Source organism: Chelonia mydas, chromosome 2, assembly GCF_015237465.2.
Source record: "Chelonia mydas isolate rCheMyd1 chromosome 2, rCheMyd1.pri.v2, whole genome shotgun sequence".
Lineage (NCBI taxonomy): Eukaryota > Metazoa > Chordata > Testudines > Cheloniidae > Chelonia > Chelonia mydas.
Genome location: NC_057850.1, coordinates 253,294,535 through 253,317,651, shown reverse-complemented (window position 1 = coordinate 253,317,651; position 23,117 = coordinate 253,294,535). Strand labels below are relative to the sequence as shown.

At 39.5% G+C, this 23,117-nt stretch overlaps 1 protein-coding gene across 5 annotated transcripts in view; it reads left to right on the top strand.

Moving 5' to 3' along the window:
* Positions 1–23,117, top strand: part of SEC22C (SEC22 homolog C, vesicle trafficking protein) — a 38,936-nt gene that overhangs the window by 3,720 nt on the left and 12,099 nt on the right. For 3 of the 5 annotated variants that reach the window (XM_043541648.1, XM_037891208.2, XM_037891209.2), the window contains 5 exons: positions 7,859–8,068; positions 10,304–10,467; positions 12,841–13,020; positions 19,912–20,030; positions 20,712–20,777. In XM_043541648.1, the coding sequence (XP_043397583.1) occupies positions 7,887–8,068; positions 10,304–10,467; positions 12,841–13,020; positions 19,912–20,030; positions 20,712–20,777 (711 nt within the window). In that variant the 5' untranslated portion in view covers positions 7,859–7,886. Of the gene's footprint in view, positions 1–869; positions 893–7,858; positions 8,069–10,303; positions 10,468–12,840; positions 13,021–19,911; positions 20,031–20,711; positions 20,778–23,117 lie in introns of those variants that run through there. The other 2 variants (XM_043541647.1, XM_037891210.2) reach the window with 2 other exon arrangements.

The following is a 23,117-nucleotide window of genomic DNA, read 5'->3' as shown; positions in this document are numbered from 1 at the left end:
TTTCCATAGGTAAAAGGTGACTCAAATGAGCAATGAGAAGGAGAACAGATACTCGAGTCAGGACACTCCTGCTTCCTGAGTGCTACCAACCATCCCATTCTGACTAAACAAAGACAAACTTTTTCAACAGTAGAGGAATTTTTTGCTTAAAAGGACACCCAGGCAGCTTTCTGCATCTGTGCTCAGAGTCTTTTGGGTGGATACGTTTCCTAAATTGCAAAATACGAAAAAAATGTAATGGAAAATGTCTGGCCAGTCTTATAAATAGGAGGTCTAATTTACCCATGAAGGGGGTGCAATAATACTACGGTAAATGTCTAATTCAGTCATACACAATACACTGACTAGTCTTTACATGAGCCTTAGGTTAAACAGCATATCCTTGGAATGTTATTAGATGTACAAGTGTATTTCATTCATGTTGAAATTTGACGTACCTTGTTTGTTATGTAAGTTCCCATCTACTCTGTTGAAACATCTCTTTAAAAAAAGTTTATGTGAAGTTATGTCCAGTCTACACTAGTAGTATAGCTGGACTGGCAAAATATTTTTTATTAAATGTGTTTCAGTAGAGTGTGTGGGGGCTATAAATTAAAATACTGTGAGCACGTTATTGCTTTCTTAACTTTGAGCACCAAAATGTATGATAGGTGTTTAACAGAAACAGTAATGACATCTTTCAGAGTAGCAGCCGTGTTAGTCTGTATTCGCAAAAAGAAAAGGAGTACTTGCGGCACCTTAGAGACTAACAAATTTGTTTGAGCATAAGCTTTCGTGAGCTACAACTCACTTCATCGGATGCATTCAGTGGAAAATACAGTGGGGAGATTTATATACACAGAGAACATGAAACAATGGATGTTACCATAAACACTGTAACAAGAGTGATCAGGTAAGGTGAGCTATTACTAGTGAGTGGTGGGGGGGAACCTTTTGTAGTGATAATCAAGGTGGGCCATTTCCAGCTGTTGACAAGAACGTCTGAGGAACAGGGGCGGGGGGGGGAATAAACATGGGGAAATAGTTTTACTTTGTGTAATGACCCATCCACTCCCAGTCTTTATTCAAGCCTAAGTTAATTGTATGCAGTTTGCAAATTAATTCCAATTCAGCAGTCTCTCGTTGGATGACATCGTCCCTGGCACAAATATGTTGTATTACCAGGCTTCAATTTCGCAACTGGATCTTTGAATGTAGTTGGCTTCAGTGAGGCTCTGCATATGTACAAGGGTCTGCTACACAGATCCAACTGCTGGATTGGGGCCTAAATTCAGACAAGTGATCATAGACAGAAAAGGGGACTGGGGAAGAAGAGAGGTAGACAAGGGTTAGAGTAATAAGATCGTGCAGTTACTCAGGCAAGTACACATCCTGATGAATCCATTAATCTCTCTTAAGAACTAACTTCATCATGACACCTGCAAGTAAATACATGCCATGATAATTTAAACAAGCAGAAAGGAGGTGGCTTGGGAAACAGGTTTTTGGAAGGCATTCTGTGCCTGTGGGGCAGCATGGAATGAACAAAGGTGAAAGTGAGAGCAGAAAAACGAATGGGATGTGAGGCTGGTTTTGTGGGCAGAGTAGATGGAGAGAGCCTGCTTAATTTGCAGCCTTGTTTGGTGATGTAGGTGGGTCTAAGTGTTTCAGTGTCTTGATGACAAGCTGTTGCCTCTCTGTGTATGGAACAAACTTGTGAGTTAAATCTTAAGGTTTGCCCTGTATCTTATGGGGTGACATTAGCGCTAACCTCTAATCCAGGCCCAAGCAGATTTCTAACAAAACCCCAAATCAATCAAGAATACGTAAGTCTCTCTCTTTTGCTCATGAATAGATGCTTTTAAAAGTTGTACACAATTCCTTAGAAAATGATGAAAAGTGGTTCATTCTAGGTAATGTAGCTGTCCATGTTCTCAGTATCCATACACATATCTAATCTCTTTTTGAATCCTAATATCTTGGCAACACTGATTTATTGAGACAAAGAGATCTACAGGTTAATTATGTGATGTGTTAAAAGGGTTTTTGTTTTAAATTTGTTGCCTTTCCATTTAATTGAATGTCCCCTTGCTCTTCTATTACAAGAGGGTAAGTAGAAGCGTCCGATGTACCTCATCTATATCATTCATTGTTTTATATAGATCTGAAACAGTTTTAGATAAATTCATCTTAATCTGTTAGGAATAGCACCCAGTAACTGAGAGAATTTTGCAGTTTTGAGGAGCTGATCTCAGTTGAAAGTTAACCGTGCTAATATTTATACTTCTTCTGAACCAACAAACTTTTTTCAGTAGGTTAAAGTCTGGGCGTGTTTGTGCACTGTTTGTTTTAAACATTGATATTATGAGAGCAGATGGAAGGTCAGTGTGATGTTTCACTCTCATGTATCTTGTATTTTGGAGCTTAGTTTGATTTTTTTTTTTTTCTAAACAAAATCATTTATTTTAAACACAAGCTGTGAGACACATAGTGTCAAGAAACATTAACTGCTTTAACTTTTTTTACTCTTCATCTTAAAAGCTCAACAGTAACACTTCTGTAGTGTTGTTCAATTTAACAAATGACTATTTTTCTCTTTTTAATGGCATGCAAGCCCTGTGTGGTTCTTTCTTTGTTTACTGTGACCAGGGTCCCAGTGGGGACCAGCTGTGGTCATTCAATTAGGGTGAACTGCAAAGAATGGGGCAGACAAACCCCAAAAAGCTGGTGGATATTCCAATACTTAGATTTACCAAGCCAGCATAAAACAGCTTCTTTTTTACCTTGCTGGTTACTCAGAAGCCCAACCAACACAGTTCCCTTAAAGTGATCCAGCCTCAGGCCTCCATCCAGCTACCTAAGTCAAATATGATGATTTCTGAAAATCTTATTTCATCATATAAAAGAAAAGGTTCTACCAATCCCAAAGTATTGGACGCATTACCTCCCAGGTTATTGAATATTCCAGATTTTACCCAGATACACACGACAGCCAATTCTTATGAACTAAACTAAAATTTATTAAAAAACAAAAGAGAGTATGGTTAAAAGATCAATATACATACAGATATGAGTTCAATCCATTGAGGTTCAGATTCCTAGCAGAGATGGTGAACTTTGTAGTTGCAAAGAGTTCCTTTAGAATTCAGTTCATAGGTTACAGTCTAACGTCCAAATATCATATTCAAGATGTACCAGCATAACTGGAAGCTCACTCTTGCGACTCAAACTTCCCCTGATGAAGCTTAAGCAGATCTCAGATAACAGAATCAGGACCAACGGGTCTTTTTATACAGTGTTCTAGCATCCACTTGACCATGCAGACCAGGTTAGTAAACAATAGGCTTTTGATGTAACCTTTTGTTTAAACACCACCAGTAATTAGTTACACAAATTAACATAGGCAAAAACAACAGGAGGACTTGTGGCACCTTAGAGACTAACAAATTTATTTGAGCAAAAGCTTTTGTGAGCTACAGCTCACTTCATCGGATGCATTCAGTGGAAAATACAGTGGAGAGATTTATATACATAGAGAACATGAAACAATGGGTGTTACCATACACACTGTAATGAGAGTGATCACTTAAGGTGAGATATTACCAGCAGGAGTGTGGGGCGGGGGGGGGGGAACCTTTTGTAGTGATAATCAAGGTGGGCCATTTCCAGCTGTTGACAAGAACGTCTGAGGAACAGTGGGGAGTGGAGGGGGAATAAACATGGGGAAATAGTTTTACTTTGTGTAATGACCCATCCACTCCCAGTCTCTATTCAAGCCTAAGTTAATTGTATCCAGTTTGCAAATTAATTCCAATTCAGCAGTCTCTCGTTGGAGTCTGTTTTTGAAGTTTTTTGTTGAAGAATTGCCACTTTTAGGTCTGTAATCGAGTGACCAAAGAGATTGAAGTGTTCTCTGACTGGTTTTTGAATATTATAATTCTTGACGTCTGATTTGTGTCCATTTATTCTTTTACGTAGAGACTGTCCAGTTTGACCAATGTACGTGGCAGAGGGGCATTGGTGGCACATGATGGCATATATCACATTGGTAGATGTGCAAGTGAACGAGCCTCTGATAGTGTGGCTCATGTGATTAGGCCCTATGATGGTGTCCCCTGAATAGATATGTGGGCACAGTTGGCAACGGGCTTTGTTGCAAGGATAGGTTCCTGAGTTAGTGGTTCTGTTGTGTGGTGTGTGGTTGCTGGTGAGTATTTGTTTCAGGTTGGGGGGCTGTCTGTAAGCAAGGACTGTCCTGTCTCCCAAGATCTGTGAGAGTGATGGGTCGTCCTTTAGGATAGGTTGTAGATCCTTGATGATGCGTTGGAGAGTTTTAGTTGAGGGCTGAAGGTGATGGCTAGTGGCATTCTGTTGTTTTCTTTCTTGGGCCTGTCCTGTAGTAGGTGACTTCTGGGTACTCTTCTGGCTCTATCAATCTGTTTCTTCACTTCACCAGGTGGGTATTGTAAGAATGCTTGATAGAGATCTTATAGGTGTTTGTCTCTGTCTGAGGGGTTGGAGCAAATGCGGTTGTATCGTAGAGCTTGGCTGTAGACAATGGATCGTGTGGTGTGGTCTGAATGAAATTATTTCCCCATGTTTATTCCACCCCCCACCGTTCCTCAGACGTTCTTGTCAACTGCTGGAAATGGCCCACCTTGATTATCACTACAAAAGGTTCCTTCCCCCTCCCCCGCTCTCCTGCTGGTAATATCTCATCTTAAGTGATCACTCTAGTTACAGTGTGTATGGTAACACCCATTGTTTCATGTTCTCTGTGTATAGAAATCTCCCCACTGTATTTTCCACTGAATGCACCTCACGAAAGCTTATGCTCAAATAAATCTGTTAGTCTGTATTCGCAAAAAGAAAAGGAGTACTTCTGGCACCTTAGAGACTAACACGGCTGCTACTCTGAAACCTAAAATTAACATACGGCAATTTATCCATTAGGTAGTCTATCACAAACTTCAAAGAGACATATAGACAATGACATTATTTTACCAAAGATTCATATAAATGTTAATATTCCATTTCGATCTCTGAATCAATAGTTATAGTGACAGACAGGAACTGTCCGGATTACACGGGTAGCATCTAAGATACACACAATATTACCTCCAACTTCTAACAACATAGGTTTGCATTTCAAAGTTCTAGCCTATTTAGCATGCAGTGGCGCTAATTAACATTTCTAACATGTCTTTAAAGGTCGGCTTTGCGTCATTCAGCTTGCAAGCTGTTTATCACTTTCTGGTCATGAGTTATAAGGTTTGCTGCAATTCTATGGCAGTGGTAGCAACAATGGTTTGCGTGGTTATATTTTAATTAGGTAACATCATAACTTCATAGTTCTGATACATATAATCATATCACAAACGCCAGCAGTATTCTAAGAATGGAGGATTTGCTCCCTCTGGTTGTCTAGTTTCATAACAACAAAAAAAGTTGAATTATGTGTAATTGGGTTGCTTACTCTTTTTTGATATTGTGGCCAGTTCGCATGCCAAACCCCATAGTTATACAGTGTAATTCTGACTATGATTGAGAGTTTATTGCCCTCTCCACATTAACTGCTTTTGCCTACGATGCTGAGTAATTTTTTTAATATGAATTGGATGGAGAAAATACCTTTTAAGTTCTCTGAATTTTGTCTTTTTTTTTTTTTTCCTACTGTAAAACAAAGTTTAAATACAATTTGGGCATTAAATGTACTTTACATCATATATACAATTCTGATTTCACACTAGCTGATCCTTATGTCTAGGAACACAATATCCATTGACTAGAAGGAGTACTGCAGAAAGGGATCTGGGCATCATAGTGGATCACAAGCTAAATAGGAGTGAACAATGTTTCTTTTCCTTTTCTTTTTCTTTGCAACAGTGGTACGCTCTGGGATGTATTAGCAGGAATGTTGGAAGCAAGACAAAAGAAGTTATTCTTCCACTCTACTCTGCATTGATTAGGCCTCAACTGGAATGTTGTGTCCACTTCTGGGCGCCGCATTTCAGGAAAGATGTCGACAAATTGGAGAAAGTCCAGAGAAGAGTAACTAAAATGTTTGAAGGTCTGGAAAACATGACCTCTCAAGGTCCCTTCCAATCCTGTGATTCTATTGTACAAAGCGTTTGTCCTGAAGCAAACTAATTTTACTAGGCAAGCATACCTCCTATAATATAGAAGTATGCTGATCAGCTCACTGGCAAGCTTTTTCACATGATCCATTGAGTTCTCTATTTCTGAGATGATGTGTAAGTTGATGCCTTAGTCTTCTAGCATTTTGCTGCTGAACTCTCATGGTACATTTTTGAGGGACATATCTGCTGTGCTTCTTGAATGTATCAGATAGCACTTGACACTTAATTGGCTTCCATGGGATATTAAGTGGCCTGCTAAGGAAGAATCATAGAACTGGAAGGGACCTCGAAAGGTCATCTAGTCCAGTCCCCTGCACTCAGGGCAGGACTAAGTATTATCTAGACAATCCCTGACAGGTGTTTGTCCAGCCTGCTCTTAAAAATTCCCAATGATGAAGTTTCCAGAACCTCCCTAGACAATTCATTCCAGTGCTTAACCACCCTGACAGGAAGTTTTCCCTAATGTCCAACCTAAACCGCCCTTGCTGCAATTTAAGCCCATTGCTTCTTGTCCTATCCTTGGAGGTTAAGAAGAACAATTTTTCTTCCCTCTACTTGTAACAACCTTTTATGTACTTGAAAACTGTTACCATGTCTCCTCTCACTCTTCTCTTCTCCAGACTAAACAAACCCAACTTTTTCAATCTTCCCTCATAGGTCATGTTTTCTAGACCTTTCATTATTTTTGTTGCTCTTCTCTGGACTTTCTCCGATTTGTCCGCATCTTTCCTGAAATGTGGCACCCAGAACTGCACACTACTCCAGTTTAGGCCTAATCAGTGTGGAGTAGAGTAGAAGAATTACTTCTCGTGTCTTGGTTACAATACTCCTGCTAATACATCCCAGAATGATGTTTGCTTTTTTTGCAACAGTGTTACAGTGTTGACTCATATTTAGGTTGTGGTCCACTATGATCCCCAGATCCCTTTCCACAAGAAGAATTAGGATTGTCCTCTCTCTTTTGATTTTTATATAATATATAAAAAAAAGTCTTGAAAGTTTTTGGACAAAAAAATTTATTTCCTGTTTGTTTTTTACATTAGGAATTTAGGACTTGTCTGTGACAGTAAGACTATGTCTGCAGTACAGATTGAGGTGTTAAGTTAGCTTGTGTGAGTAATAGCAGCGAAGATGTGGCAGCATGGACCCTGGCCAGGGATAGCAACCCAAGTATGTACTTAGAATCTCTGGCGGGCTGGTACTGAGTTGGCTAGCCTGTGCTGAAGCTCGAAGCACCATGTCCTCACTACTGCTGTTACTTGCGCCAGCTAGATTAAAGCTAGCATAGTTATGTCTAGCTGCACTGCAAACACACCATCATTTGGGGTGTAGATGTACCTACCGTTCGATGACTGACAGGAGGACTAGTAGAAATAACAACTAGTCAGTGTGAGTTAGATGTCCAAGTGCTATTTTTGTCTTTCAAAATCTCTTCCAGTGTTCCTGATATTTCTAAAGTAAAATGCTGTCGGGAAGAAATTGGTGAATTCTTTCAGGGAGAGAACATTTTCTGGGCATTATTATACATCAGCAAGAAGCAGAAAAAGGGACAGTTCTAATTTAAAAAAGCAAAAAAACCTCACATTTCTTGATCATCTTTAAAAGATGATGGCAGTACAAGAAGTATTGTTGAGAAGCAGCAATGAAAGAGCTAAATCTGTGCTTTAACACAATATATCCTTGCATAGTAGCTTATTATGTAAATGGATGCAATCTTAATGTAATACATTTATTTCCAGGTTGTCCTCATGAATACTGTTGTGGAGGATGTCCATGATCCTCTTTGCTTGTGTGGTGAGAGTGAGGGACGGACTTCCACTTTCAGCCTCCACGGATTTTCATCTCAACCAGGACTTTCTGGAATGCAGGAAGAGACTAAAGGCATTATCCTTAATTCTGGCACAGTATCCTGATCGAGGCACAGCAACAGGACGTGGCTTCAGCATACAGTAAGCTACCACGTTCATTTGGTCTTAATTTCACAGAATTGTTTATCCTGCTGGGATTAATTTAACTTCAAGGGATGGCTATCATATTTATTGGGTTTTTTTTCATCCTATAGTATAACTGCAACTTGAACATGTGCTACAGATATAACATGAACTTTCAGTATTATGTGAAAATGAGTGTTTGCATTATCATGTTGTTATATAAACTTTACTACTAATTTCCTCCTGCTATCATTTTGCGTCCAACCTGCATCTCTTCTCCCCTCCCCCTCCTTCATGTTGGTGTTCCCGCTTCTTTATGGGAATGAAACTCTTTCTGTTTTAAGTATTTCTGAAACAGCCACCACTGTAACATCTAGATGAGTTTTCTCCCTCTCAAGTTCCTCATTCGCAGTCATGTCAGTTGTATTACCTTTAAATTGTACATTTAAAAAGGTAATCTTGTCAAGACAAATATAATATTTATAATAAAAATAATTCTATCAGAGTATACTCTTTTTTAAATTAGATTTTTAAAACGGTTTTAATAGGCTCTTCAGCTTTTTTTTTTTTTTTCTCATTCCACTTAGCTTGATCTGCAAGACTACTCAGGCCTGTTGATAATCAAAATTCCCTTCCTATTGAATCACGGGAAGCTACTTTTTTCTTAGGCTTAAGAACCAGTCCAGGTCATTCATGAATGAAAGTTAGCATCTGGTGATTGTTTGTTCTCGATACAGGACAGAACTCAGAGGACAGGAAAGCCCCCTTCATTGTGTCTTACCCATGTGAGCCATCCAGACTGGTGAATGCCCATGTCTGAGAAATAATACTTCAAGGATCCTAGTCTTGACCACATATTACAAAGTTCCTTTTCTCTGTTCTGTAGCCCATATGTTGTTCTCTTGGTTTACTTAATGATCAATATTTCTTTTTTCACCACACTTCCTCCATTGGAACAATCTTTGTGTGCCCATCTCCTTTAGGCACTTATGAAAATCTCACTCCATGTGTCTGAATTTTAAATTGCTACCAACGTTCCTGGATGGGACCTGTGATTATCCAGTATTTTGATTTGCACCACAGCCTTGCAATTCCTATCTAACACAGCAAGAGTGATATGATGAAAATTCACTTCTTTAAAATAGTGCCAGTTGTTTTATGCACGAACGTGGGTGCTTCCTAGGATCCGAAATCACACCATGAACAGGGCCATTTGGCTCAGACTTACAACAATGGATTTTCAGTGGGAGTCTCGCACAACTTCCTTAACCATGTCTGAAAATCCTACTTGTGAGAGAAGAACTGGGGAGACTCCTTGCAATAGGATCCCATAACCCCTCCAGATAAATATGACATGACACACACACTGGCTGCAATTAGATATCTAGCAGTTTAATAAGACCCGAAGAACAACAAAAATTCCCCTGTCAGGCGCAAGAAATGTTGTCTCACAAAACTTAAATTGTAGATTGTTGGGTCTTAACAATTATGGACAAGAAATTGAGGAACCAGTTTTACAGGAAAATCCTTTTTCGTTTAGTGCACAGCGGCTTATTCTCTAAAACCTATAGACTTAACATCTGCTTCCATTTCTAGAAAAAGCATAGCTTTAATTTGTAAGAAAAATATAAATCTCACGCTCTGGATATTTGCAAAAGGGAATATTAATGCATTGTTTAATTTTGTGTACTCTAAATTGATTGGATTTTATTTCTTAAGTGATCAGAGCTCACATCTGAGACTGCATTCCTGGTTAGAGATTGTAAGGGCTGGTTACTGGAGACCTGAGTTATAAGTGATTGTATGTATATGTATAATTATTTTTGTGGCATGGAGCGGGGGGGTGGGGCTATGAACTTAGATTGAATGCACGAATTGAGAAAGGAAAGATTAGAGTTTTAGTTGGTTTTCCTTCAAATCCAGTGTTACAAGGCATGAATTTCATGTTATGTTTAATCTTCAGCATTGTCAGCTGAAGGTGATAGCTTTAGATCTAGTACCCTTTGTAGAGAAGGGACCATAAACAGGTAATGGGGATAAAGGATATGAACAAATAGCTGCTGTATACAGAGATTGGTATGTTTTCTTTAAATACACCTACAACTGGGATGAAAACCAGATTTTTTTTAGTACTCTTTCGCAACTAATGCAGCCAAGATAAAAATATTTTTGAGACCGTACAGTCTAATGCTGATGTCCAGCATAACTCTTCTACCTCTTAACTGTGATTTAAAATGGATGTTTTCTTTTCAGTTTTCATTCTTCTGGGGACATCACCTGCATGGGGATCTGCACCAGCAGTTGCCCAACCGTCATGGCATTTTGTTTCCTGGAGGAGCTCCAGTGGAAATTTTCTGCTTCATATGACTCTACGAGCATAAGCTTGGCTACCAGACCCTATGCTTTTCTTGAATTTGGTTTGTAGATTTACTCTCTTAATGTTAGAATCCTTTGTACAGAGCATCATATCTGAAATAATTAAACTAGCAGACAGGTTGGTAATGACAAGGAGCCATGCCAATTCCTGATCATACAAGGTGGCTTTATGTGGCAGGAGAATGCTGTGTGAAAAACATTCATATAATAACATCAAACTGTATATTATTATTGTGGTATTTCTTAGGAGTCTTAGTTATAGACCTGGGCCCTGTTGTGCTAGGTGCTGTTCAAAAACAGAACAAAAAGACAGTCCCTGCCCCAATAAATTTACAATCTAAGTATAACAACAGGTTTCAGAGTAACAGCCGTGTTAGTCTGTATTCGCAAAAAGAAAAGGAGTACTTGTGGCACCTTAGAGACTAACCAATTTATTTGAGCATAAGCTTTCGTGAGCTACAGCTCACTTCATCGGATGCATACTGTGGAAAGTGTAGAAGATCTTTTTATACACACAAAGCATGAAAAAATACCTCCCCCCACCCCACTCTCCTGCTGGTAATAGCTTATCTAAAGTGATCACTCTCCTTACAATGTGTATGATAATCAAGGTGGGCCATTTCCAGCACAAATCTGAAAACCTGGATAAATTGGTTAGTCTCTAAGGTGCCACAAGTACTCCTTTTTCTTTTTGCGAATCTAAGTATAAGACAAAACTGTGAAAAAGACCGTGTGAGCAGCACAGAAAACCGTTAGATCAGATCAGCGTGGTAGACAGTTTCACTTCCTACATAACTTAGGTTCATGTAGCACTTCGTGATCATACAGGGAGTCCTCTCTCACTTGTGATTCCTGACATAAATAAATGGCTTTTTTTTTTTTTTTCCACCTACCAACTAGGGCCCCTTGTGAATATCACATCTCAGGGAAAAATATGACTAGCTCTGTAGGATTAGTTCCATTAGTGAGATATCTATACCCTGGGAGGGGTAGGGTGGTTAAATGGGTTAATACACTAACATCCAGCTCTGAACAAGACATTTCAGATCCTGCTTAGAAGAAAGAGATGCTTATAGGGAAACTACAGTATGCAGCAGTTCTTGCATTGTGCGTGAATTCACTGCCAGCCACATTCTAATTTCTTCATAAATCTGTGTTGAAATTTGCATTTTGTTGTTTCTCCTGCATTTTGGCTAGGGATTTCTAGCTTATTTTAGTCATACATTGGCCATGTACTAAGAAAAAAAGATGCAGAAGTTTGGGTTCCTTGCATTTTTTCATTTTCAGTATGATGTTTCCGTCTCCTCTTACGCTGTTGCATGGTCTTTTATATCTTCTCTTAGATCTAAGTTGCACTGAATAAATTGCAAGATCTGAACTATTGCCTTAGTAGTGATTGATCTTTGTAACTGTTTAACTCTTGGCGTATTGCAGCATTAATATGATCCCCGTAGTTGTTGCTTGAAATCCCCTCTCCTTGCCTGATGCTGTCTGTGTACTGTGGGTCATAAAGCGCTCTGTAGTCTTGCTGTTCAGTAGGAGCTGCCATCAACCTAAATGATACGTTGTAAGTTACTGTTTGGATGTAACTTACTGTTTTGGATGTATTGCCTTTTGAGTTAGGATTTTTTTTTTTTACTTCACTTAAAAAAACAGATCTCTTTATAAATATGCTTCTACATTTAATTTGCTTCATTACTCATGATTATTATAAAAAATAATGTAGCAAAACCTCCACCCTTCATAGCATAGAGATAAGCAAGTAAGCTAGGTTAGAGAACAATTAGCAATATCCGTAACGGGGATCTCTGACTCTGGAGATGTGGATGATTGTTACTGAGATGCTGCTGTAGGTTGTAGTTTTAGTGGTCTGCAACTTGACTCAAACCTGTGGAGAGGGATATTTTTGTATGAGAACGCGGTTATAAAATCTAACTATGGAATATTTGTCTGAGTCATTTGTAGCACAAGTCTCAGGAAAATCCCTGTGCATCCTGGTCTGAGAAGTTGTTGCTGCTAGTGCAGTTTGAGTAGTAGGTCCCATCTTGTAGTGTAAAACTAAAATCCCTGGCACTGTTAAAATACTGTTCTGTCTTGCGGAGTAGATGGGACCTAACAGCATTCAAGGCTTCATTGTGATTTATAGACCTTGCTAAACCATGGTTAGGTCATCTTTACTACGCAGAGTAAAGCTGTGTTTCAAGCCATATCTGGGATGGCGAGTGTGTGTGTTACAGCATCTAGAAGTGTGATAGGTACTTTACACAACAAATAGAAAGCAAAGAATTTGATCCAGATAGTAAATAATATTTTAGATATGTTAAAAAAAAATGGGATAGGAAGGTCCGGGATATCAGTTAGCTCATTAACAATCCAGTGTTTTAATTAAAATGTTTCTTGATACCCTCTTATAGATAATATTATTCAGAAAGTGAAATACCATTTCAACTACACAAGCTGCTCTCAAATGAAGAACCGCCTGGAGAAAATTCAGGAAGAGCTGAAGTTCCATCCTCCTGTGCTTCTGAAACTAGAGGATACAGAGCTGACGAATGGGATGATCAACGGGCACACAGAAGTGCACATGGGGTCTGGTAAGTTATTGGTATGCAAAGTTTTTTAATGTCAACAATACAGATTTCTTCTGATAACTATTTTTTAACCTATGGTGAATAGTTAAAAAGCCCAGTTGTGTTTTTCTGAAATGAGAAACCCATGTTAACATATATAAACCTCAGACAAATAGTTCTTGTTCAAGGCTAGCTTTTTCATCATGATGAAGAGGACATAAACCCTTGTGTTATGGCAGATACATAAAGAAACTAATGAAGTAGTTATAGTAGTTCATCTTTAACCGTCAATCATTTTCTCTATGGAAGTTCGTTATAACTGGAATTACGAATTGCACATTCCCCTGCATTTAAGCAAGTTGAGGCTTTAATTTTCTTTAAGAGAAAGAGCTTCCTTATATCATGTGTTCCATAAACAAAACCCAAAATATACTTCCAGCCTAGAAGATTTATTTTGGCTTAAGGAAGAAAATGATTCAAAGAATAAATATCTCTGAGACTGCAGGGTGATGTCTCACTTAAGATTATCCATCTTGAATTGTTTCACAGCATTTCACCTCTTCCCCAGTAGCCAGGCAAGATAACAGATTACATTTAAAGTTGCTGTACATAAAAACCAGAATTAAACCTGTCTTACAGTTATGATAAACATCTACATAAATATCATATTGAGAGGTTTCACAAAGCTAATATTGTATAACAAACACTGAAAAACAAATAGATACTTTTTAAAGTATCATCTTACTATGCGAAAACTCAGAACACAGCTTGACTTGCCTATTTCAGGGTGAATCTGTAGGGCTAACAAAAATCCCATTGTTTTGTTTATAAACCAAACAGATTTGATTGGCAAGTTTTATATTAGTGATCAATTTTCAGAACCACACGTGAAGGGACAATATCTTACGACCTGACAGGCTTAGAAATACTTTGAAGTAGTACAGATGGTTTCAAGACCCAGAAAATATTTCCAAGCTATACCTGAACAAATGATAAGAACTAAATATTCAGTTCTCATAACCTCAGTATTCTTTATTACTTTCTTCCATGTTCCATCTAGGTTTGTGCCTCTGGCTCTTTTCAGTGGTCTAACCCAGGTGCTCATGCATGTTGTTTCATCCTTATTGTAAGAACCATTTTCAGCCTCATCTGTCTACCACTGCTTGACTCAGCTTTTCTGGCTTTTTGTCTGTATCTCAGTCTTTCATTTTCTGTCATTAACAGAAGCAGTGGCTGAATCCCATTCTACTGCCTCCAAAATTTGTTTGTTTTATCTTAGAAAGAAACAAAGGCTTTATCTACACTACAACTATACTAGTCAGGAAACTTGGTTACAACACAAAGCCCTTGTTAAACCCTGGATTTGTGCTGGAAATGGCCCACCTTGATTATAACACACATTGTAAGGAGAGTGATCACTTTAGATAAGCTATTACCAGCAGGAGAGTGGGGTGGGGGGAGAGAAAACCTTTTGTAGTGATAAACACCCATTTTTTCATGATTTGTGTGTATGAAAACAAACATCTTCTGTATTTTCCACAGTATGCATCCGATGAAGTGAGCTGTAGCTCACGAAAGCTTATGCTTAAATAAATTGGTTAGTCTCTAAGGTGCCACAAGTACTCCTTTTCTTTTTGCGAATACAGACTAACACGGCTGTTACTCTGAAACACAAAGCCAGGGGATCTGATTACAATAAGGTTGAAAGATATAGTATAAGACAAGACAAGTATAAGATATAGTATAAGAGAATCATGTCCTCGTAAACAGGTAAAAACGTGTACTGTCCAAGGTTTTAGTCTTGTCACAGGGAGGTGGTTATCTACACTTTGTAACCAGGTTGTGACCAGATCTTCTGACGCCTTATTTCTAATGTTGGAAAGGTGAGTGTAGTCTAGCCATTTACTCCCAATCTGCTCTGGCCAGAGGGAACCCCTTTTGTACAGTGCTAAAGAACAGTGCATGAACCCAGTTCTTGCTAGCAAGGTGCTAGCATTGTTCCCTTGGTCAGTGTGGTCGCCATTGTCTTACTGGAAAGCTTAACTCCTATCTTGATGGTGTTTATGTAGCCGGTGGAGTTCTGGAGGAAACTGGGCACACAGGAAATGTTGTAAATAGTTGATGTGGAGAGGAGAGAACATTTCCATCTTAGACAGATACTGAAATAGTACTTATGAAATGGAAAAAACATCTTGTCCTAATTGTCTGGTAAACATGCTAATTAGTGGTGTTCATTTGGGAGAACACAGTGCTGCATCGCTTGTCTCCTGAACAGCTTTACAGGTCATATTTAAAGCATAATTGTGTTTTCTTAAGATGAGATCTTAATATAAATGGTTTTCAGATTTAAAATACCTCACTTATTTTTAAATGGAAATGTCTGAGTCTAATTTCATACTGCTAAAGATTGTGCATTGACTTGGAGCTCTGTCAGCCTTATTTCTCTGCTTGGCTCCTTGGCAAGCAACTATTTTGTACAATGCCCTGAGGAAATAGACATTACTGTTTGCTGAAAATTCCATTCGATCTCCAGTTAAATAGGCTGAGAGAATCAGTTTGGAAAAATCTTAATTGAAACTTCTACCCATTACTTAGTGAATGGATTTGCAGGATTGTATGTCTCCTCGAGATATGCACAAACTGCTGCTGATAAGCACGGAACAGACTCTCATTCCCCAAGGCCGGGTCCACACAATTTATGTACCGACTTAACTATTTCTGTTATGGGTGTACTTTTATTTTTCTTTCCCTACTGAAATAGTTACATCAGTACTACCCCTAATGTGGTTGCAGTTATACTGGTATAACGGTACTTATACTGGCGTGGTTTATTCTCTTAAATATGGGAATAAGCCATACCACTGTAATTGGTACAACTTTTATGAGTGGGTAATGCCTAAGACATATACAGGAATAAAATGAAAACTTTTGTCTTGGGGTATAAAGATCAATTCCTAGTCAGAAATAAACCAACCCCACATGATCAGGAATAGCAGTCTCCACTCTTTTTTTCTCCCATGATATTAATGCTTGTTGCCTCCTGTATAGAACGTCTAATTTGAAAATTTTCTAAACTAGATTCTTCATCATATTCAAGTCTTAATATGTTGCCTCTATAGTTTCTCACTGGGGACTGGAAGTTGGTGATATGCTTGCTTCAGGCAGGGAAGAATGACTCTTATATTAGTTACTGACAATTCCTGTTTGTTTTAAAGTGAAACACTGATTGGCTCTGAAGTGAATCTTGGCAACGTATTTATTTGGCGCATGCAGTCCAGTCAAGCCAAGCCACAGCATTCTTATCAACGATGCTCTAGGCACGAAGACCTCCAGGAAGTTGAGTGACTTTGCAGTCCTCAACAATATGTGTCATAGTTTGTGGCTGCCCATACTGACATAGTGGACTGTCTGTAAAATTTCACTGCAGCACAAATTCCATGTCCAGTACGAAACTGGTTGGTTCATAAGGCTCCATTGTCTTCATGGTAAATCAACCCCAGGATGACAATGAGTGGGTTCCAAGACAAGATAATTATTTGTCACTTTCTCTGAGGACCATGGAGCTCACCACATGTCCTCTACCGTAAATCCCTCTCCTGGTAAACTTATCTACAATGGGCAATGTGAGTGCAGACGATCACGTGGTGGATTAAACAATCTTTAATTAACAGTGACTGTGGCATATCATGCAGTGTTGTCATGACCTTTGCTACGCTTTCCTCTCTGCAAACACTGAGTGAAGCAATATTGCAGAGAACCAGTAACTATGGTAGAGGAGTAGATTTAAGTGTGCCTGAAATAATACGCATGGTGGAATTAAATTGTATGTTAGTCATCTTTGTGTGAGACAAGTAAGCCCATACTGGAGTGCAGTACTCTACCGAATAACAGAGTGCCATGGCTGAAGCGTGTAACTTTTGGGCTTTGGCTCCCCATGTCATTCCAGCCAGTTTTCTGAGCAGGTTTGTGTATTTTGACCTTAGTCGCTGTCTTTATAAAATGGTCGTGATATGTGAGAGTTCTATCCAATGTCATGCCTAGATAGACCAGGTGTGAATCACGCTTTATTCGCTGACCATTGAGAACTATATTCAGCTGTCTGCCCACTTGTTCATGATGTAAGTGGGGAAACACTCAACGCAGTCTGTTTTCCACTTGGTATCAGGCGCAGCCAACGACAATCCGTCATAGCCACCATATCTGCGTTTAGAACACTCTCTCAGGTATGTCAAAGGCATGTGACTGAGTGCCAAGGCATATGTCGTCTGCATGAACAAACTTGGCAACTTGAAATCAAGGGATAGCTAGACAAGGGAGGGAGAATCAATGCTCTTTTCTGGAAAATTGTGTCGGGAGGAATATGCACTATTGCTTATTTTAGTAAAACTTAATCCATCAAGAGTAATGTACAGTGAACTGTGTGTGCAGATCATTGAGAAAATAAAACGTGCTGGTGCTGCTTATCTGATTAAACACTGTTCAGTGAGTCACTTCGATGTTAAATTTCATTGCTGTTTTTTATTATGCAAAGTCATATTTAAATGACTGAGATACCTACACCATTGATTTCGGTGGAAGCTTGTGTCCAGTAATGTCGCATGATGCTGGCTTATTGCATCACAAAATTAATGTGGCTGCTGCCGCAGCAGTGTCTGAGATAAAAGCAGGTGTGTGGGTGAGTGCCAGATGAGTTAATTGCGTAGCCATTTATTAGCACTAATTTACACCACTGTATTCAAATAGCATTGAAGCTTTCTGTAAGCCCACATTGTCAAGGAAACCTCAGTTATAGGACAAGACTTTATTTTAATAAAAAAAAAAAGTGAGTGAGTGAAGTTCCTACTTTAAACTGTTCAGTATCACTGTATTAAACAGCTGCTGCATTCCATCCCAGCAGTGGCTGCATTTCACTAACGTGAAATGTGGTGATATGCATTTATCTTATAGGGGAGCTCCTGTCCTGGGGAGGCATAATATTTATACTGCATTTTGAGACAGCTAGATTAAAGGTGCTGTAAAACATACATAATCGGTTTTTTGCATTCCTATATTGCTACTAGTGTGTATTTTTGAGGTGGAGTAAGATCACTTCTGGTTCTGAGGCCCTTCCAATAAAGGAATTGCTGCCTCTTTGCTCTTGTGTGTTTAAGTCTAACTATTAACTAAGTTAATATTTAAACTTATTGTTTGTATCGATTTATATAATGCTCAAATACGTGAATTGGATATTCTGTGTTTTCATGATTGCAATTCCATCCTCTGCTGTTTTTTATAAATAAGTTTCTAGCCCTTATGGGTGTAAGGAAAACCTTGTCTATTTTGTTTAGTCTTCTTGAAGCTACAATGAGCATAAAATGGAGCTGCACATTATCTTCCCTGCTTGCAGGCTCTTTGCTACCTTAGCAATGCAAAGATGATGGAATCCAGCTGCAACTGCTGAACTGAGACCCGAGCTGGTGGAGAGGAATTCTCAGTTGGCATAAAAGCCAGTGGAGCTACCTCCTGTGCCATCTGCCCCTTTCCCCAGGCATGAATGGTTGGTGAGGGTGCAGTGTGGACCTCCTCTGTGCTCCACAGTTTGGGGATACCAGCCAGCCACTGGCGATAGCTGGGCTGAGGCCCGAACATCGTAAGAACTGGGGCGACTCTTTGATGACCCGTCTCTTCTTTTTTGTATCTTGTGGATCTTGGTGTAAGAGAGAATTGGAGCCCAGTATCTGAGGTGTGAATTAGCCTGCTCATCTCAGTGCTGGAGTTCCTTCAGAAGCCTAAGTGCAGGTTAATGTTGGCAGATAAGGTGCTTAAACCATCGATGATGGATGTGGGTACCATCAGTGCAGCTGTTGTCGAGGGTTTGCTGGGGTCAGGAACTAAAGCTACGTCTACACATCACACCACTTTTGGTGAAGCTGTGCGGTGCAGAGTGGACACGGTGTGCTTTTCACTGTGGTGAAGGTCTCTGGCAGAGGGCAGGTAGTGTGGAAAGGCTTCAGCTGCTCCCTGCTGCCAGAGCCTTTCACTGCCAGGAGGAAGGACTCTGGAAAGAGGGAGCAGTGGGGAAATGCTGAGCCTTTTCCCTTCTGCTGGTGCCTTTCTCTGCTGCACGGAAAGGCTTCAGCAGCAGAGAGCTACTGGAGCCTTTCCATGCTACCTCCTTGCTGCTGGAGCCTTTCCCTGCACTGTGGAAGGGCTTCGCAGTGGGACACTACACTGTTAAAAATAGCAGTGTAGGGGAGGCACAGCATGGGCCAGTAGAGAACATGTCTATGCTGCTATAGATACCCGTGCTGGAAGGCCTATGCACGTATGTACACTACTACGCCTGCAGTGTAGCTGCTCCCTAAGAGTTAAAGCCCCTTTCAGTCCCTATGTGTAAAGTCATCTCTGCCCACAAGGAGCAGCAAAGAGGAGATACTTCCCCTCTCCAGTGTCAAAAGCTGTAACTGCTTCTTGGGTGCAAGAACTGTAAGCCACCTCCCATGACTTCTGGATGCCAAAACCTCCAGCTTTTCTGCTGACAAGGAAGTGAAGTGTCTTCAATACAAAAATCTGCAGCATGCTGACAACTGAAAATTTAGGTGTGGCATAAAATAAGCGACACTTAATATCCAGATACATAGTGCAAGTGCTAATGGACTGATCGTATCATTCAGTCCATTAAAAGTCACTTCAGTTTATTGGTAGCTGCTGCAGAATGTCCAGGTACCCTGAGAATTCAGCAATGGAGTGCAACAGAAACTGGGCACCTTGCCACAAAATTAAAGTCCATCTTGCCAGAGAGTACACAAGGCCTTGAATGTGCAACCTATAATTAGACTGAATTTGAGTTTCCTTATGAAAAAGGAATGAAATAATTGGAATGAATTTTCAATAGTCTTTTTTTTTTTTTTTTTTTTTTTTTTTAATTGTCTGAAGCCCCTACCTACAGAATGCAACCTGTGACTCCTTTGGGGATTCTGTCTCTTGTTCTCAACATCATGTGTGGGGCTTTGAACCTCATTCGAGGAGTTCATCTAGCAGAGTATTCTTTTCAGGTAACCTTTTATTGACTTTTGAGTTGTAGTGTGGGGAAAGGAGAGGAGGATTAGAGTTATACAGGTATCAGATCATCGGTGGCTATTGCACACCATAACTTTTCAAGTTATAATTTGTTTATCCGGAGAGCTTTATTCAGATGAATGAATATACTTCATGCACTCTGATCTGTCAGAGCCTGAATTTTTGAGCTTCAGGGCATGTTGAAAAATCTTTTTTCCCTGGAGGGAGTGGAGTGATGTAGTTTATTTGAAAGGCGGAGGAGAATCTTTATTTTTGACATCCTGGAAGGATTTTATGTGGACATATTGTCCCACTTTAAAACGTCTGTTTTGATAAATTGCATGTGTTTCTTCGGATAGTGCACTTTTATATCTTTTAGAAAATATATTGTGGAATCAGCATAAAGTACCTCTTTAAAAAAAGTCTAAATCGTTTAGTGTTTCGCAGTTTTTATTTTGTGGCCTAAATTGATCCATACATCTCAATTTCCAGTATTTTGTTCAATGAATATTGATTTAACTCCAGTCTGACTTTGTATTCTGAGATTATGATGGTACCACAGTAGAATGAGAATAAGTACTTCTATAGAATGCACCTGTATAAAATGTCAAGCAGCACTTGGCATCAACTAAAACTCAGTAACTCTTAAAAAATTCTTCTTTATCTTCCCCAAACAGGAAGACCACGAGGGAACTGGAAATGTAATAGCATTTCTCCTTTCTTTTCTAGCCTGCATTTTTCAGGTATGTTCAATTTAGCTATTGTGCTCTGGCACTCTTCCTGCATTTTTCATCTACTGCACTGCATCTAACAAACATTTGTCGAGTGTGATCAATGTGCAGAATAGGAGACTTTGAAGCACGTCTGTTTGCTGGCTGAAATTCTGTGTTTGGATGCTTACATGACACAGGAGCAAAAATTGGGCATTGGGTAGATGCAGTCTACAAATGGAGCCTTCACACTTCTAACCCGTTATGCACCTATTGACTAATCGCTCCTCTCAACCCCTCAGCTGTAAGTTTATCTATCCCTTTCATTGTACAGATATCTCAAGAACTATTCTGGTTTAAAGTAGCCCCCACATAAACCACTAATTAAATGAAAACTCCCCAAAGTAGCAATAGGTATGTTTTGTGCTATTCCAGCATTGTAGCGTTTTCTTTAAACCACTTGAAAAAGCAGGGTCATACAAACTTCAAAAGCCTTGAGCCATAATTTTAATTATATTAACTAGTTTTAAAACTCTTGCACACTTTAACATTTTCTAAAGAGAATCCTTAAGATACTGTAGCACAAACCTTGTTTTTCCATTGTTTCCCTGCCATAATATATGAATCACCAAAATCCAGGGCCTGCTAGGTTTTATTCTAACTCTGCCATTGACTCTGCGGCCTTGAATAAATCTCGTAACTTCTCAGCCTTGGTCTTTCTATCTGTAAAATGACAATTATGCGCTGCAGGGCCCTCTTGGCTCCTACCCCTGTTGTGCTGACAAAGTCACTCGGAGACCCTGAGCTTCAGTAACCACTGGTGCTGTTTATTTACAGGTTGTACTCCCACCATCTTTTCACCATACGCCGCTTGGGTTCTAATGTCTGCACCCAGAGGGAAGAGCTATCCCTCTGCTTCCACTCCCTCGCTGCTCCTCCCCCCCCTTCCTTTGCATCCTTCCTCCCAGCCTTTTATATAGCCCCAGGATAATTGGGTGGGCAGCTGTCTCCCAATTAGTTGCAGGTTTTCTCTAGCCAGCTCCAATTTACTTCCCTTAATAGGGGCTGGTGTGACAGAGGGCTGAGTCAGCAGTTCTTGCCAAGCACCCTGTCACATGCACATCTGTTTACTTTACAAAATAGCTTTTTTTGTCACCTATCTGCCAGTAAACAATCCTGAGGTCATATATGAAGATCCTTTTGCATTGCAGTCATGTTGGATATTGCAACAGACTCCTAGTCAGTAGGCAAAAGGCATTGCTGATGTTAATGGTGTAACTTACACATCAGCTGTGAGTGGTAAAGTAATGTAACTTACATTGATCTGGCATTTGATGGAGTGCAAAAATATGTTACGGGCAATTTAATACTACCTGTGGACCAGTTCTGGCATAAACAGGCGCAACTCACACAAAGATCTGTAACTTACGTTATACACATGACTGCTGAATTTAGCTTAGAGACAAATCTCTGTGGGAGCTGGTCCTGTTTTCAGGCTGTTTTAGCATGAGCTTGGCCCAATATCCAGTCTACTTCTTTAATAGCATGTGCAGCCCTCTTCCTCATTCTTTTAAGGTAGCTGCCAGATAATTATTTCTTCTTGCATTATTTCAAATGGTAACCGAAATCCCCTTCTCCTCTTAGAGCTTTGCAAGAATTTGAGTAATCTTTTGTGCAGTATAGTGGAAGAACAAGCATTCATATTTGGCATTCCTTAGAGCTTTTGCATATTCATTTTCCAAATTATGTTCTTGGTTTTCTGATTCACATGGGTATAATGGATGAATGCTCATGTCTAAACAAGCCAACCTACAAATGAACAGCCGTCATCCTGATTTCAGGGTCATGTGGTGCTTGAATTGAGCTCAATTATTTGAGGAACTTGGACTTTGCATAACTGGTAAAATGGACTGAAAATGGGCAAAACTACATGCTCTAATTTATTTAAAAATAAGTCTTGAAACTTTAAACTTTAACTGTATTTAAATTCAACATTAGTATTTAGTCTTATCTTTGGACACTAACCTTCATTGCTAAAACGGAGAAATTCTAGCCTATAACAAATTAACATTTCAAATATTAAATGCTTTAAAAACCTTGCTGTTTGACCAGCTCAGCCTTTCTTCAAATGAGTGAGTTACTTTGGACACGCTCTCAAATCTACAGCGGAAAGAGCCAATATATTTATTGTGTATAAAATGCCACGTTGGTTTCTGCATAATCTAAGGTTTAGTCGGAAGACCAAGTTATGTTCTGTCACTACAGCCACTCAATTCCACTGACTTAAGTGAAGTAGCACGAATGTGAGGGCAGAATTTGACCCTTGTTAAATAGCAATTACAGGCTTGATACAGTGCATCTTTACTGTAAAGT